This window comes from Ambystoma mexicanum, chromosome 2q, assembly GCF_040938575.1.
Source record: "Ambystoma mexicanum isolate Mex_15411 chromosome 2q, UKY_AmexF1_1, whole genome shotgun sequence".
Taxonomy (NCBI): domain Eukaryota; kingdom Metazoa; phylum Chordata; class Amphibia; order Caudata; family Ambystomatidae; genus Ambystoma; species Ambystoma mexicanum.
Window position 1 is genome coordinate 189,948,637 of NC_090924.1, and position 15,869 is coordinate 189,964,505.

Consider the following 15,869-nt stretch of genomic DNA (forward strand, 5'->3'; position numbering starts at 1 on the left):
CTTTTGTGTTTATTTCATGTCACTCGACTTCTGCCTGCCTCTGACGCCTTGTGCCTGATTCATGGAATTTTTAGCACGGTGCAAAGTGACTTTGCACTGCCAACAAACAACCTGATTCACATAGTGTTGCAACTTGTATTTTTGCAGTGCAAAGTCACATTGCGCAGCAAAAGTACTCTTTGCACCGTGAATTAGACACATTTAGTGAGGTGCAAAGAATACTTTTACAGTGCAAAGTGACTTTGCACTGCAAAAATACCTTTTGCACCGCTCTGTGAATCAGGATGTTTATTAGCAGTGCAAAGTCACTTTGCACCGCCCTAAAAATTTCTTGAATCAGGCCCTTTCTTAACGCATACGAGTAGCACTTGGTCCAGGACAACACAATTTACTTCTACTTTTCAATCATGCCAAGTAGCTCAGGAGGTGCAGCACCTTCTAAAAGGATAGGTACCTGGCCTGAGGTTTTCAGATTAGATTAATAGAGGCGCTGGTGGAAACATCATCAAGGAGGTCCAGTACATAGAGGGAGTTCAGTACCTCACGGATGCAAGACAGTAATGTGCTTTACCCGGGTACTTAGTCTCAGCCTTTCACCCTGCCGAACTTCATTTTTAATGTATCAAACTAATTAAGCCTTAAAGACCTCAACAGGATCCACTATAACGGGAATAAGCCCCGAGCTGCCATTCCCTTACCGCATAAGGTAATGCCCACAAGGCCCATAGTTACAGGCCGAGCATAGCATTACCTTATGCAGTAATGACCTGCCAGCGAGGGGCATATTGCCATTATTATTCCAGAGTTGAAAGACCCGGGATACTAATGGTGTTGTGTTTTTTTTCTGGCATTTCCATATGTTGTTCATGGAGGTGGCAGCTGCAGTACGCGCTAGATTGAAAGAGGCTAGCCGCGGGTACTGTTTCATTACTATGGAACAGCTGGTTGCCATTTCAGCATTAATTTGTTCCATAGTAATGCACAGAAAAGAAAACTAGTCCGCGTGTAGTGCTTCATTAATATGGAACAGCAGGGTGCCATGTTGGCGTCCAGTTGTTCCATAGTAATGAATAGTAAAGTAAAAGGGATTGCTGCAACGGAGGGTGTGTTCCGCTTCGTTTTCGTTTTATAAATGAAAGGAGTGGATTGTGCGGAGAAGCGAGCACTGGCAAGCTATAAAGATGTGCTATGTCCAGTGAGCATCAAAAATGGGGGCAAACTACAGCAAGTAAAGAACGGAGCAGCATCGGCACGAGGGGCAGGAAGTTGCGTAAAAGCGATTACAGTACGGTAAGGCTTGCGATTTATCCAATCCTAACGAAAATGTTCCTGCATTCTTGGCGCGCCGGGCAGGGGAGTTGCTAGGTCTGGAAAAGACCCGGGGCTAAGCTGATATCGGAACTGGTGGGACTGGGGGCTGGCTAGTCTTTTGGCTGTAGCTCCTGAGATTCTATCCGGGGCTACAACCAAAAGATCAGGGGCTATAGCCCCCTTGGCACCCCCTAGCAACGCCCCTGGCGCCGGGTACTAATGTGGGTTAATTTCCCACTCACTCTGGCTTGTGGAAGAGCCAGCGACAAAAGGTGGAGAAAGTTAAATACACATTTTTTTTTTGTGGACGTCTTATTGTTGCTGGAATTCCCAAATATCTTGAAGAAACTGGTTTCAGGAAAGCTGCTTTCCATTGTTGTTATAATGCATTGGCAAGGAAGGTGCAGGCAAGTGTTGTCTGCTACTTTTCACCCTGTTGCTGAAATCAGAAAGTTTAAAAAAAAAAGTTCATTCATAGTTATTGACTGCACTCTCAGCATTCAGATTGGCTGGGAGGCAGTCAATAATGGAATCCATGTGTTGTTGCTAATTATTATTATTAGTAGCAGTAGACGTATTATTAGTGATACTATTAGTATCAGTCTTCTTCCCATTTGCATACATTTGAATGCTATTATTATTCACATGTTTACCAAGTATGTCTGGGGCAGGCACATTCTACGCATTAATGGGTAATAATGAGATATGCATTAGCATTATTAGTTAACATTACAAATACATTTGTTAAGCACACAACACAGAAAATATGAGAGTTTCTCTTGTGAGCCCCCAGCGCTTTGTTTCGTTGTTTCAAGGGAGTCTATCCGTTTCCTCCCAGCGTCCTCTGACTCCTCATCCTCATCCATTCTTCGTCTTGTGGTCACAGGCAGAAGCTGGGAAGAGAAGTGTGATGTGTTAGGAATTAGAGACAACACAACAGCTTGCCGAGACATCATTAGCTACATGTTTATTGCTAGAGTTTACTGTTTATGGATTCTCTTCACTATAGGTGCCCACCCGGCACTGTGCCATTCTGAATCAAGACACAGTGGATCGGTCAATATTTACGGGCACAGTTCATGTGAAGGGACCTTTTCACTTTGCTGAAGTAGCCAGTGGTCATATGTATGTTCATCAGTGATTGAATGAAGTGAATAGAATGGTGGATGAATAACTGATGAGGGTAGATTGTGTATGGGATGTGTGTTTAGTGAAGTTAGTGGAATGAGTCAAGAAAGTGAATGAAGCAAGGGTGTGTGTCACAACTCAGAGATGGTATCCCAGTTGTTGCAGATAACACTCTCCCAGTTATGAGAAAGTTTCCTTCACTCTTCGAACACGAAAGTCTCTAACGTGATAGGCTAAAGACTTTCCCCCCCAAGAGCTCAGCCTACAGGAATCTATTCCACCTGTCAGGCTGGGGGCTTGAGTGAAAAGGCAGGAGCAGACTCAGCAGAGCTAAAGGAAGGAAGAGCAGAGCAGACGTTCAGAATGCAGCCAGGTATTGCCAAATGAAAAGCAAACACCACCCCCAAGTACCCACTCTTACCTGTTCCGTAGAAAAATATACCAGTAACCTACTAGTATTGGACGCAGAGGTGAGGGCTTATATCAATGGTGAAGGAGGAGTGTACCAGTGTACCAGGCCACTGATATCAGAGCTGCAAAGCGTCCCAAAAAGATGACCAAAGTGCTCCAATGTAGATTCAGCAAAGCGTCCCAAAGAACACCCCAAAGCAATCCAATTTGGTTTTCACCAAAGCGTCCGAAAGTGTCCAGAGCAATCCAATGCAGATTCAGCAAAGCGTCCAAAAAGTACCCAGGAATAATCCAAAGTAGATTTCAGCAAAGCGTCCAAAATAAACAGTGTCAAAAAGTGTTTCAGCCAACAAGAAAGAAAAAGACAAAGGAAACAAGCGTTTACCTCATGCTAGTTTCTTATCAATAATATTCGAGAGAGAGAGCGTCACAGCCTGAGGACTTAGCAAGTGGAGGTCGGGTTGCAAGCCGAGTTTGAGGAAACAAGGAAGGGAAAGGCGGAGGCAGGGGCTTGATTTCAGCACGGAGTTCAAAGTTAAACAGGAATCAGGAAAAACTGCGCTCGGAACTAACACAGTTTAGGAGCACCTAGTGTTCGAACAGACAGTATTAAATACGGTCTTCAGAAGGCACGGCAACGTGGTACGTGCATGTCATGTGACTATCATAGCAGGAGGATGGGAATTGTAGTTTTAGCGGGTTCTATGTGCTGAAGAGCGCTCCAACAAACGCCATGGCAATTTCCAATGAAAACGGGATGTGACAGTACCCCTCCACAAAGGGCGACTTCTCCTGTGCCCGCGCAAGCGATGCAACCAGAAGGCGCGCAACAAATGGGGTGCATTCAGATTAGAGGCCGGTTCCCAGGACCTGTCCTCCGGACCATACCCCATCCAGTCAATCAAATAGGATCGAACCCCACGGCAGAGGCGGGTATCTAGAATGGCACGCACCTCATATTCATCCTCGCCACAGACGGTAACCGGGGCTGGAACGGGAGGTAGTCGGGTGCCCCGTACAAAAGGCCGAAGCAAGGAGACATGGAAGACCGGGTGCACCCTCCAATGTGTTGGTATGTCCAGACGAACAGCAACGGGGTTGAGACACCACAAGATCGTGTAAGGTCCCACAAAACATGGTAACAGTTTCCGTTTATCCTGAATGGCCAGGTGTTTTGTTGAGAGCCATACGCGGTCCCCACAGGAATAAGAAGGAGCCGGCGCACGCCGCTTATCCGCCTGCATTTTGGAGCGACGTTGTGCAGCTTGTAGATGTGTTAATACGGATTTACGGATGGCAATCAGTGAATCCCTCACTGCATCGACTGCAGGAACTTGCTTTAGGGAAGGCAGGACAGGCGGAAGGGTCCTTGGGTGTAACCCATATAATGCATAGAACGGGAAACAGCCAACCGATGAGTGCAGGGAATTGTAGGCAAATTCCGCGGCACCTAAAACCGACAACCAGTTTGATTGATGTTGCAGACACAGACAGAGAAGAAACTGTTCCATGGTGCCATTGGTACGTTCGGTCTGGCCGTCCGTTTGAGGGTGGTAGGCCGAAGACAAGTGGGCATCAATACCCAAGGAGGAAGTGAGAACGCGCCAAAAGCACGAGTTAAACTGAGACCCCCGGTCGGAAATCAGAATCATAGGTAGTCCGAAAAAGCGTACCACATGGTCAAAGAACAAGCTTGCCAATGCGGGAGCAGTTGGTATTCCCGAGCATGGTATAAACCGAGCCATGTTGGTAAAGATATCCACTACCACAAGAATTGTGGACATACCCTTGATACAGGGGAGTTCCACCACAAAATCCAGGGTCACCGTATGCCACGGGTGCGGTGGTAAAGGCATACTCATTAGAAGACCAACGGGTTTGCCAGGCTGTCTCTTGCATTGTGTACATACGGCACACTTAAGGACATATTGTTCGGTGTCTTTCTTCATGCCAGGCCACCAGCACCATCGGTGCAAAAGATCATAGGTTTTGGCCCGGCCAGGATGGGCTGCTAATGGGAGATCATGGGACCATTCAAGAGCCTTCCATCTGGTTTGGTTGTCAGGTAGGTACAGTAGACCTTTAACATAGGGAAGACCGGAGATAAGTTCAGCGTCCATCTCCTTCAGGACAGAAACATGATCCCTGGCCCATCTCCGTAATCCGTCTATAATTGACGGGGAGACCGAACAAACACAAATAACAGCACCTGAGGGTAATACCGGGGTTGATTGTTTTACAGATTCTGTGTCAGTACCAATGCGGGATAAAGCATCTGTCTTTCCATGCAATGGACCAGTGCGATACGTCACCGTGAAATCAAACATGGTAAAAAACAAATGGCAACGTATCTGCCTGGCGTTGGTACATTTCACATGCGACAAGGCCTGAAGGTTTCGATTATCTGTATACACAGTTATCGGGTGCCTGGCACCTAAGAGATGATGCCTCCACTCCTTGAACGCCACCTTGATTGCAAGTAGTTCTCTTTCCATAATCGTATAATTACGCTCAGCTGAAGTAAGTTTCCGAGAATGGAAAGCCACTGGATGTAGGCGTTGAGTAGCGGGGCAAACCTGCGAAAGGATGGCCCCTACCGCAATAGCAGAGGCATCTGCTTCCACAATAAATGGGAGAGCTGGATTGGGGTGCTGTAATACAGGAGCGGTGGTAAAAGTGTCTTTCAGGTTCTGGAATGCTGCCTGCGCTTCATCATCCCACAGAAAAGGGACGTTAGGACTGGTCAACCGAGTTAATGGGGCTACTATTTCAGAAAATGAGGCGATAAAACGCCTATAAAAATTGGCAAAACCCAAGAAGGATTGAAGCGCTTTTACTGAGCTCGGGACGGGCCAATTCAAAACCGCCCAAACCTTGGAGGTACACATGAGCACTCCTTTTTGGGAAATCTGAAACCCCAAGAACTCCACAGATGATGCATGGAACACACACTTCTCCAGTTTTGCAAAGAGAGAGTGCTCCCTTAGACGAAGTAGAACAGAGCGCACATGCTGTATATGTTGGGACAGAGATTCCGAATATATCAGAATATCATCCAAATAGATAACAACATAGCAATCCAGCATGTCCCTGAAGATATCATTTACAAAATGCTGAAATGTCGCTGGGGCATTGCAAAGCCCAAAGGGAATTACACAATATTCATAGAGCCCATATTTTGTCTTAAAGGCAGTCTTCCATTCATCTCCCTTTCGCATCCTCACCAAATTGTATGCTCCCCGCAAGTCCAACTTGGTGAAGATAGTGGAGGAGGTCATTTTATCGAGGAGCTCCGTGATAAGCGGCAACAGATACTGGTTCTTCACCGTGAATTTATTGAGGGCGCGATAGTCCACACAGGGATGCAGATCCCCTTCTTTCTTTGGCACGAAAAATATTAGGGAGGCAGCTGGTGAGCGGGACGGACGTATGTGTCCGAGGCGCAAGGCTTTGTCAATATAGCTCCGTAGATATTCTTCCTCCTTCTGTGTAAGGGAGTAAATTAGACTATGTGGAATTGCTGCTCCAGGTATCAGGTCGATGGGGCAGTCATAGCATCTGTGTGGGGACAGAGTTTCTAAAAGTCCTTTGTCAAACACATCAGAAATTCCTGATACTCCCAGGGGAGTACCGGAACCGGGTTAGATGATGTGGCGTTGATAGAAGGGAGGCTAGTTACCATTGCCAGGCAAGGAGACAATACCACTACGTCATGGGACTCAAGGCACCTCTGTATACAAAAAGAGGAAGAGAACCGTACGGTTTGTTCAATCCAGTCAATTACAGGATTGTGTGTTTGCAACCAAGAAAGCCCCACAATGATGCCAAATTGAGGGGCCGTGATAAGGTCGAAAGTGATGGATTCTGAATGACCTTGTAAAGTGGACATTTGTAGAGGACCTGTTTGATCCGTCACCTGTCCAGATACTAAACGTGAACCATCTACTGCATGTATTTCCTCAGGTCTTGCTTCAGGAAATACAGGTAGTCCGTAACGTTCGGCCAACTTAAGGTCCATATAATTCCCGCTTGCCCTTGAGTCTATCATTACCGGGTTGGAAAAGGTAATGACGCCCGGAGCCGTAAAGCACATAGTAAGGTAAACATGCGAAGACGGAAAACACTCACCCGGGCCCGGGATCATTTGACTCATCCGGAAGGCCCGGTTTAAGGGCGAGTCCTGGCCTTTCCCGACGACTTGGCGGGCCTTTTGGGGCACAGATGGATGTAATGACCTGACTGGCCACAATAGAAACATAGGTTATTTACCACCCGCCTTTCTCGTTCAGCTTTGGACAATGGACCCCTAATTGCCCCGATTTGCATAGGTTCAGCTTCTCCCTGAGAAACAGGCGTAATTCCATCTGGTCGGGGGGTGGTGCGAATATCGGGATACCGATGTTCGCCAAGTCTTTGCCGGAGTCGACCATCGACTTGTAAGACTAAGTCAAGCAATTCGGGAAAACCAGATGGAAGAGCAGGTACCACTGATAGGGCATCTTTCAGGTCCTCCGACAAACCTTTATAAAACACAGCCGATTTCTTCTGTTCTGGCCATGTGGTTTCAGCCGCTTATTGATTGAAACGGGCGAGATATGTCAAGAGATCCAACTTGCCCTGACTAATAGCCAAGAACTCCAGATCCGAGGTCTGTGCTTTATATCTCATATCAAAAACACTGTTCATGGCTTGGATTAACATATCAAAATCATACAGAGCCGGGTCATCTGCTTCCAGCAATGGATTAGCCCATGCTGCAGCAGTGCCACCCAGATGGGAAAGAACAAATGCCGCCTTTGTAGTAGCGTCTGGAAATGCCAAGGGACGACAAAGAAAATGAAGGCGACATTGGTTCACAAAGGTCCGATATGCCTTGGGATCACCCAAAAAGCGTTTTGGTGGGGCCAAAGGGAATGGCGCAGGGAGGAAAACTGGGGCTGGAGCCGGAGGCGGTACAGGTGGTACAGGAGGAGGCGCCGCAGCCGCGGCGTCACCAAACTCCTCGTCATGGGGTAAGGGCTGCACAAAGCTCTGTAAAACATCCATGCGTTGATGTAAAGTCACATGTGCTGACGCCATATCGGTACGAAAAGCAGAAAAAGCCTGCATGAGGGCTGCCAATGGGTCCGATGTAGCCTCCATAACCAAGAGGCGGTTTTTGAGGGCTCCTAAATCTGTCACAACTCAGAGATGGTATCCCAGTTATTGCAGATAACACTCTCCCAGTTATGAGAAAGTTTCCTTCACTCTTCGAACACGAAAGTCTCTAACGTGATAGGCTAAAGACTTTCCCCCCCAAGAGCTCAGCCTACAGGAATCTATTCCACCTGTCAGGCTGGGGGCTTGAGTGAAAAGGCAGGAGCAGACTCAGCAGAGCTAAAGGAGGGAAGAACAGAGCAGACGTTCAGAATGCAGCCAGGTATTGCCAAATGAACAGCAAACACCACCCCCAAGTACCCACTCTTACCTGTTCCGTAGAAAAATATACCAATAGCCTACTAGTATTGGACGCAGAGGTGAGGGCTTATATCAATGGTGAAGGAGGAGTGTACCAGTGTACCAGGACACTGATATCAGAGCTGCAAAGCGTCCCAAAAAGATGTCCAAAGTGCTCCAATGTAGATTCAGCAAAGCGTCCCAAAGAACACCCCAAAGCAATCCAATTTGGTTTTCACCAAAGCGTCCAAAAGTGTCCAGAGCAATCCAATGCAGATTCAGCAAAGCGTCCAAAAAGTACCCAGGAATAATCCGAAGTAGAGTCAGCAAAGCGTCCAATAAAGTACCCAAGATAATCCAAAGTAGATTTCAGCAAAGTGTCCAAAATAAACAGTGTCAAAAAGTGTTTCAGCCAACAAGAAAGAAAAAGACAAAGGAAACGAGCGTTTAACTCACGCTAGTTTCTTTTCAATAATATTCGAGAGAGAGAGCGTCACAGCCTGAGGACTTAGCAAGTGGAGGTCGGGTTGCAAGCCTAGTTCGAGGATTCTGGGGAAAGCAGTCGAGGAGGGGCGGGCGTCGGAAACAAGAAAGGGAAAGGCAGAGGCAGGGGCTTGATTTCAGCACGGAGTTCAAAGTTAAACAGGAGTCAGGAAAAACAGCGCTCGGAACTAACACAGTTTAGGAGCGCCTAGTGTTCGAACAGGCAGTATTAAATACGGTCTTCGGAAGGCACGGCAACGTGGTACGTGCATGTCACGTGACTATCATAGCAGGAGGATGGGAATTGTAGTTTTAGCGGGTTCTGTGTGCTGAAGAGCGCTCCAACAAACGCCATGGCAATTTCCAATGAAAACGGGATGTGACAGTGTGAGTGAGGTGAAAGAGGTGAGTAATGGGTGTATGTGGACCTCTTTTTGCTTGCACTTTAACCCCCTCTTCCCGCCCATAAAGCAGAACCAGTGGGGACAATTCGGAAATGCCATGACATATGATGGCACTGCATGGGCATTACATAAAAGTGCCGGGGCACATGATGGTACTTTATGGAGATTGGCTGCTGGTGAACTTTGCTATATAGTTACAGTGCCTTGTCTTGTCCCTTGTGTGTTCTGGTACTTCCATTGTATGCCTGTGAAGTGGCATCATTTCTCCGGCTATTTCACAGTCACATAATTCAGTGACAGGGAATGTGTTTGCCCATCACAGGTTTATGATTGCAATAATGTGGCAAAAGATTCCAGTGGCAAGAAGTATGATTTCACTTCACCATCATGCAATGGCACTACTGGGGGATCAGTGTTATGCTATGTTATGTTGATTTATACCATGGACAGCTACCACCTAAGGGAGGTCTCCAGGTGCTCATGTGGCTCTGCAAGAGAGGAGGACTGCGTGTCTTAGTGGGGATAGGATGATAGGATAGGGTCAGAACCAGGAGGAGCTGGCGTCTGTGATCATTGTTTTGTATGTGGGAGTTGGCTCGGGAGGCCCTGCGTTGTAACCGTATGGGTAGGACTCAGTGCCTGGGATATGTGCTAGTGTTTGTGTTGGTGTGTGTGTCGTATGATGTTCGGGTGGAAAGTGGTTGTGCGCACTGGTTAGCTGTATCCATAAGGGCTCCAGAGTCGTGGGTGGCTGTTATTGGTGTGTATGTGTGTAGTGTTGATGGATGTATGGACTATGTGACAAGGAGCTCCCTTTATGTGCAAGTACCAGACGGTAGGATGGTACTTAACAACTATTTGATGGGACTTTAGGAGCATATGCTGAAATTACCTAGGGATCTGTTGGCAGTGCGTAGGCATCTGATGGCACTTCATGGGCATATGATGGCACTTCATGGGCATAAGATGGCTCTTCAGTAGCATAAACTGAAAATCTATACGAATTTGTTTGCAGCAGTAAATATAAGATGGCTCATCATGGACAAAATACCAGGAAATGGTGCTAAATCTTTCAGCACCTTTAGAGAGGATGCATTCCATTATACATGATGCATTGAGGCTCTGCTTTGGCAAATTGAGTCCATACCTTGCCTTTAATGGCACTTTGTGGGCATACAACAATAGTAAATAAGGCATTACTGGGAGCATATGCTAACAGTATGTGTCTGCGATGGCCATACATTATAGTACGTTTTTGGATATAAGATATCATGTTTGGGTAAAACAAAGCATTTCTTGTACACCATGAAATTAATAAACTTGGGTGACAGACGTCGGCTAAAAACTATGTGCTGAACATGGGACAAAGACTTTCATAGAAGCATGCTGTGTAGAGGAAGTGTTTTTCCCAGTGTACACCTTCAAGTCAAGCATTGTGTTTACATTACACTTGAAAGGCGATACGCCCCCCCAATGCTCCCCTCCCCCGTTATTAGCTCCCCTCCCCCTTTTATTGATCCCTCAAGATCTGCTTCCCTCCCCATGTACTTACCTCCCCTATGCTTAATAAATACCCGAATAATAATAACAATAATAATAATAAGTAGCCATTGGATGCAGTTGAAGACTGTGGGATATATTGGGTTAATTTAAGTGGCAGCAACAGTTCAGGACCACAGGCCGAGCAAGCTATACACCACATAGATAAAGATAAGGTGGCCCACATGCAAAAAAAGTTATTTTTAGAGGGCACAGTTGAAGGTCGTACACAGAGTGCTGTCTAGAGTCACTCCACAAGACCCACTGCCTTTGGTTACATGGCAAATTCATTGCCGCCCAACCCGTAAATATTTATCAGCGCCTGACTTCCCGGTGCCACCGGTGGATTACAACCCGGCGGCACGGAAAGTCAGGCACCAGTAAATTGTAAGTCCCCATTCCCATAGAGTCCCAGCACTGTTGCTAACAGTGCCGGTGCTTCCGTGAGAGTCTGCGTAATGTGGCCGCTGTGCCTGGCAGGGTCAGACCTGTCGGGCACAGCGGCTTCGGCAGGCAGACCGGTAGTGTGCCATTCTGGAAACAACGGTGCTGGTAAGCTTACCGGCACAGTTTTGTCCCCGACCTGCATACTTGTAAAGAGCCCCATTGTTTTCCACTAAACATAGGCTCAAGCCCTTCTCAGAAGCCATGCTAGCTACGTATGTTATACACACAGTTCATCACTACAGACCATGCACAGGTGTTTGCCATCCCATGCAAATGTGGACCACGTGAGTTGTAGCTGAGTCACCTCATGCAGTGCCCGATCACAGCATGCGCCACTGAAATACACCTGACATTGAACATAACTTAACAATATAGGGCATGTTGTTTTGAAGTAGAGTGGCATGTGGCGTGCATGGTGGCAGGCTGTCCATTGTGTAAACCCTGTCAATACATTAAAGCCTGCTGCAAACCTTCTGTTTCCCCCTTCACCTCTGTCCAGTCAAATACTTTAAAATACTTGCAGCTCAGCCAACAGCGTCTTGTTCTATTGGATAATCAAATTTATATATAGCTTTTCACATAGCCACAGACCCCTCAACACTTAAATATGCCACTGTTGTTCCCCATTAAACAAACCCCAGGCAGATCCCTTAATAGTTACCTACTGTAGACCTATTTCTAATCTTCCCTACCTTCCTTAATTAACGGGACATATTCTTAGAATGAAACTACAAGACTTCATAGAAAACGACGACATTCCTCTTCTACATCCCAGTCAAGCCTGTTTCCATCTCATGCAGGCTATCGAGTTGGCTGTGTGGGCCATGTTGTATGAATTGAGAGCCAAGCTGTCTGTGGTATTTACTGACCAAGCTAAAACTAATACATTAAGGGCCTGATTCATGGAATGAGGTGCAGAAATGGCACAAGGTCTGCGTGTCGAGAATGACCCTGCGTGAGCCGTGGTGCAGAAAATAAATTGCGTGCCATGCGTATTAATAGATTTTAAGATGCATTACTAGCCGTCGCGCAAATAGCCACAAGCAGCGCGAGGAATGCCCACAACACGCCCCACGCACACCAAAAAGCAAGCAAAGGGACTAACACAGCGCAAGCCCCAGCACCACCCGCGGCCCAGCATCCAGTGCCCCTGTAAGAAGGCATGCCTCACCTTGCAAAACCAGGCCGCACCCCAGCGAAATCACGCGTTTCACCTCGCAAGGCCAGGCTGCACCTCTAGTGAAATCGCACCCCTCACCTCGCAAGGCCAGGCTGCAGCTCAAAGAAAATGCATGCCCTCCCTTGCAAGTCCATGCTGCACCCCAGTGAAATCGCGCACCTCACCTCGCAAGCCCAGGCTGCACCCCAGAGAAAAGGCGTGCCCTCCCTCGCAAGCCCAGACCGCACCCCAGCGAAATCGCGCGCCTCACCTCGCAAGCCCAGGCCTCACCTCAGAGAAAATGTGTGCCCTTCCTCACAAGGCCAGGCCACACCCCAGCGAAATCGCGTGACCTACCTCGCAACGCCAGGCTGCACCGTGGTGATAAGGTGGACCCCTCTCATAAGTGGAGGCTACACCCCTTACCAAAACCTGAGTCCCCCTATACCCTCGGCACCCATCCTGTCTGCATACCCCCGTACTTCACATCAATCACAGTAGGCTAGACACCACGCCCAAGCACCCCTCACCTGTGACACCCCCCACAGGCAGGCCCCTCTAGACTGGACACCACCACACCACCTCCCAGCCCCCCTCACCTGTGACACCCCCCACAGGCAGCCCCCTCCAGACTGGACACCACCCCCAGCCTCAGTCCAGACTGAACACCACCCCCCAGCTCCTCACACCTGTGACACCCCCCACAGGCAGCCCCCTCCAGACTGGGCACCCCCACAGGCAGCCCCCTCCAGACTTGACACCACCCCCAGCCCACTCATCTGTGACACACCCCACAGGCAGACCCTTCCAGAATGGACACCCCCTCAGCCCCTCTCAGCTGTGACACCCCCTTCAGGCAGCCCCCTCCAGACTAAACACCACCCCCTAGTCCCCCTCAACTGTGACCCGCCCCCTTAGGCAGCCCCATCCAGACAGGACACAACCCACAGGCAGCCCACTCCAGACTGGACACCACCCCCAGCCTCCCTCCAGACTGGACACCACCTCCCAGTCCCCCACACCTGTGACACCCCCTCCAGGCAGCCCCCTCCAGACTAAACACCACCCCCACTCCCCCTGACCTGTGACATCCCCCTTAGGCATCCCCCTCCAGACTGGACACCCCCCACAGGCAGCGCCCTCCAGACTGGGCATCACCCCCCTCACCTGTGACACCCCCCACAGGCAGCCCCCTCCGGGCTGGACACTACCCTCAGCCCCCCTCACCTGTGACACCTCACACAGGCAGCCCCCTCCCGACTGGACACCACCCAAAGGCAGCCCCCTCCAGACTGGACACCACTCCCAGGCCCCCTCACCTGTAACACCCCCCCACAGGCATCCCCACCAGACTGGGCACCACCCCCAGAACCCCTCACCTGTGAAAGGCATTCCCCTTTCAGTCTCACGCAATACCAGTGCAATGCATGTCTGCAGATCACCTGAACTTTCGTGCCCTGACAGCACCATGAAGTGCAACACCAACATGTAGTCCACAAATATGACCAACTGGAATCACTGGAGGTCCATCCATGAGTAGAGCATTTTTTCACACACCCTTCCAGGCATTAATCAGCCCCCACCATACACATGTGACAAGTGAATGCAAATACATGTGCATGTTGCCCATGGCACATTGCCAAGGCATCAAAACACAGTGACAGAATGTGTGCCCACGACAGAAGCAAACCTACCAAAAGTTGTTGCAAAATCCACAAACAATGGCCACGTGTGTCACAGCCTGAGCATGAGTGACCTGGGTGGCAAAATTCCTGTCAGGGAACACTCATATGACAGGGCCATGCATGAGCGATGGTAAGGCAGTCAGAGAGAGCATGACTCACAGAGACTGCAGAATTGTGCTGCCACTCCAGAAGAACAAATATGGCCCACTACTCCATTTGAGTGGTAGAGGTTGAGCAACACATGAGAGAAGGCATTGTGTGACTCCACATGCTGGTGAATGTGTCTGCACAACATGGGTTTTACACAGCAATAACAAACTAATGTGCTATGAATGTGACCATGGAACACTCCCACAGTGAGCCCACCTCTCTCCACCACAACCACACTGATGCCAAACACACAGTGATGCTGCACAGGTAAATGTTAATGAAAACATACAGTACAGACACAGTCGTCTGATGTATCCACCCCCACATGGCAGGAACATGTGCATCCTGCCACCCACAACCATCCCAGCAACAACAACACACAAGCATGCATGCTACAAGACACATGACTTGCAATGGAGATATCCACTGGCAGAAAATAGAACAATCAAAAAAGCTGACACACAAATGAAATGCATGAAGCATGGAGTGTAACAAACAGAACAATGTATTTTACATAAATATGTACAAAAATAAACAGAGAATGAAGCTCAAAGTTGTCCAGAGGAAATATGTAACAAAACGAATATCCTATGCCTAAACAAATATATATAATAAAAACAGGGAAGGAATGTCTTCAAAGTCTGGGGATAATAATACATAAAAAAAAGGAAACCTACACCCAAAGAACTATGTACACAGGCAGCGGGCTAGTCCAACTCCTCCTCTCCAGTCTCACTGAGGCTTTCCACCAGCACCATGTCCTCAACCCTCATGCGGGCTTCTGTTCTTGCATGGAGGGCTTGCAGGGTCTCCAGCATTTGTGTCTCTATCACTATGGACTCCCTGCAAGTGGCCTCCAGGATGGCAGCCTGTCTGCTCTCCCGACACAGCGCAATCTCAGCCCTGGCCATCACAATCCTCGCTTCTCAAACCCGCTGCCTCTCTTCCCCAATCTGCTCTCCATATCCTCTATCCTGTCCCTCAGGTCCACTTGTGCCTTCCACCTCACACTCTGCACCTGCCTCCTTTGGATGGTCTGCCCCGAAAAAGATATCCTCCTCCTTGTTTCCACCTGCTGCCACAGTGTCATGACCACTGCTTTCAAGGAGTCAGGACCTACCCAACATCCTTGGGAGCAGGCTCATAACATGTCTTATCGGCACCAGCAAGTCCCAATAGGGACCTTTTGGACCTTGTCCTGGCACCGGTGGTGCCAGGCTCATAGTAAGGATCCGTCCCGGCACAGGAAGCGCCGGGCTCATATCAAGTGTAAAGGGGCTTGGGTGAACCTACCTGGAGCAGACCATGCTGCTTACTTACCAGCAAAATGAGGCTTTACTCTCTTCTGGCAGGGACTACTTTTCCTTCTGGGTGGGGCAGGCACCACTCCCTGGATCATTGCTGCTGGAACCCTTCTGGAAGCAGGAACTCTTTTACCTGGGCGAGGCTGCTGTGGAAGAAGACACCTAAGCACTCCTATGGGCTATTTAAACCACACCCGATTGGTACCACATGCTTCGCGTTATTCTGCATCTGCAGCAGGACGCTCACCGTGTCAGCTCCAGCGAATCTTCAGCTCCGGACCCTGTAATTACGAAAATTACCTGCTGGGAACCAATCTTCAATCTTCAGCGGCTCCTGCAAAACAAAAGGCACAGGTTAGACAAAGGCAAAGTTAGCGCTTCGACTCACCCGATCCATCGGCAGCATCCAAGA

General features: G+C 48.7%; 1 protein-coding gene across 1 annotated transcript in view; it reads right to left on the reverse strand.

Moving 5' to 3' along the window:
- Nucleotides 1-2,015: 2,015 nt before the first annotated feature.
- LOC138569270 (uncharacterized) overlaps nucleotides 2,016-15,869 on the reverse strand; it is a 754,354-nt gene continuing 740,500 nt past the window's right edge. The window contains exon 5 of the mRNA XM_069647104.1: nucleotides 2,016-2,204. Within this exon, the coding sequence (XP_069503205.1) occupies nucleotides 2,031-2,204 (174 nt within the window). The 3' untranslated portion in view covers nucleotides 2,016-2,030. The remainder of the gene's footprint in view (nucleotides 2,205-15,869) is intronic.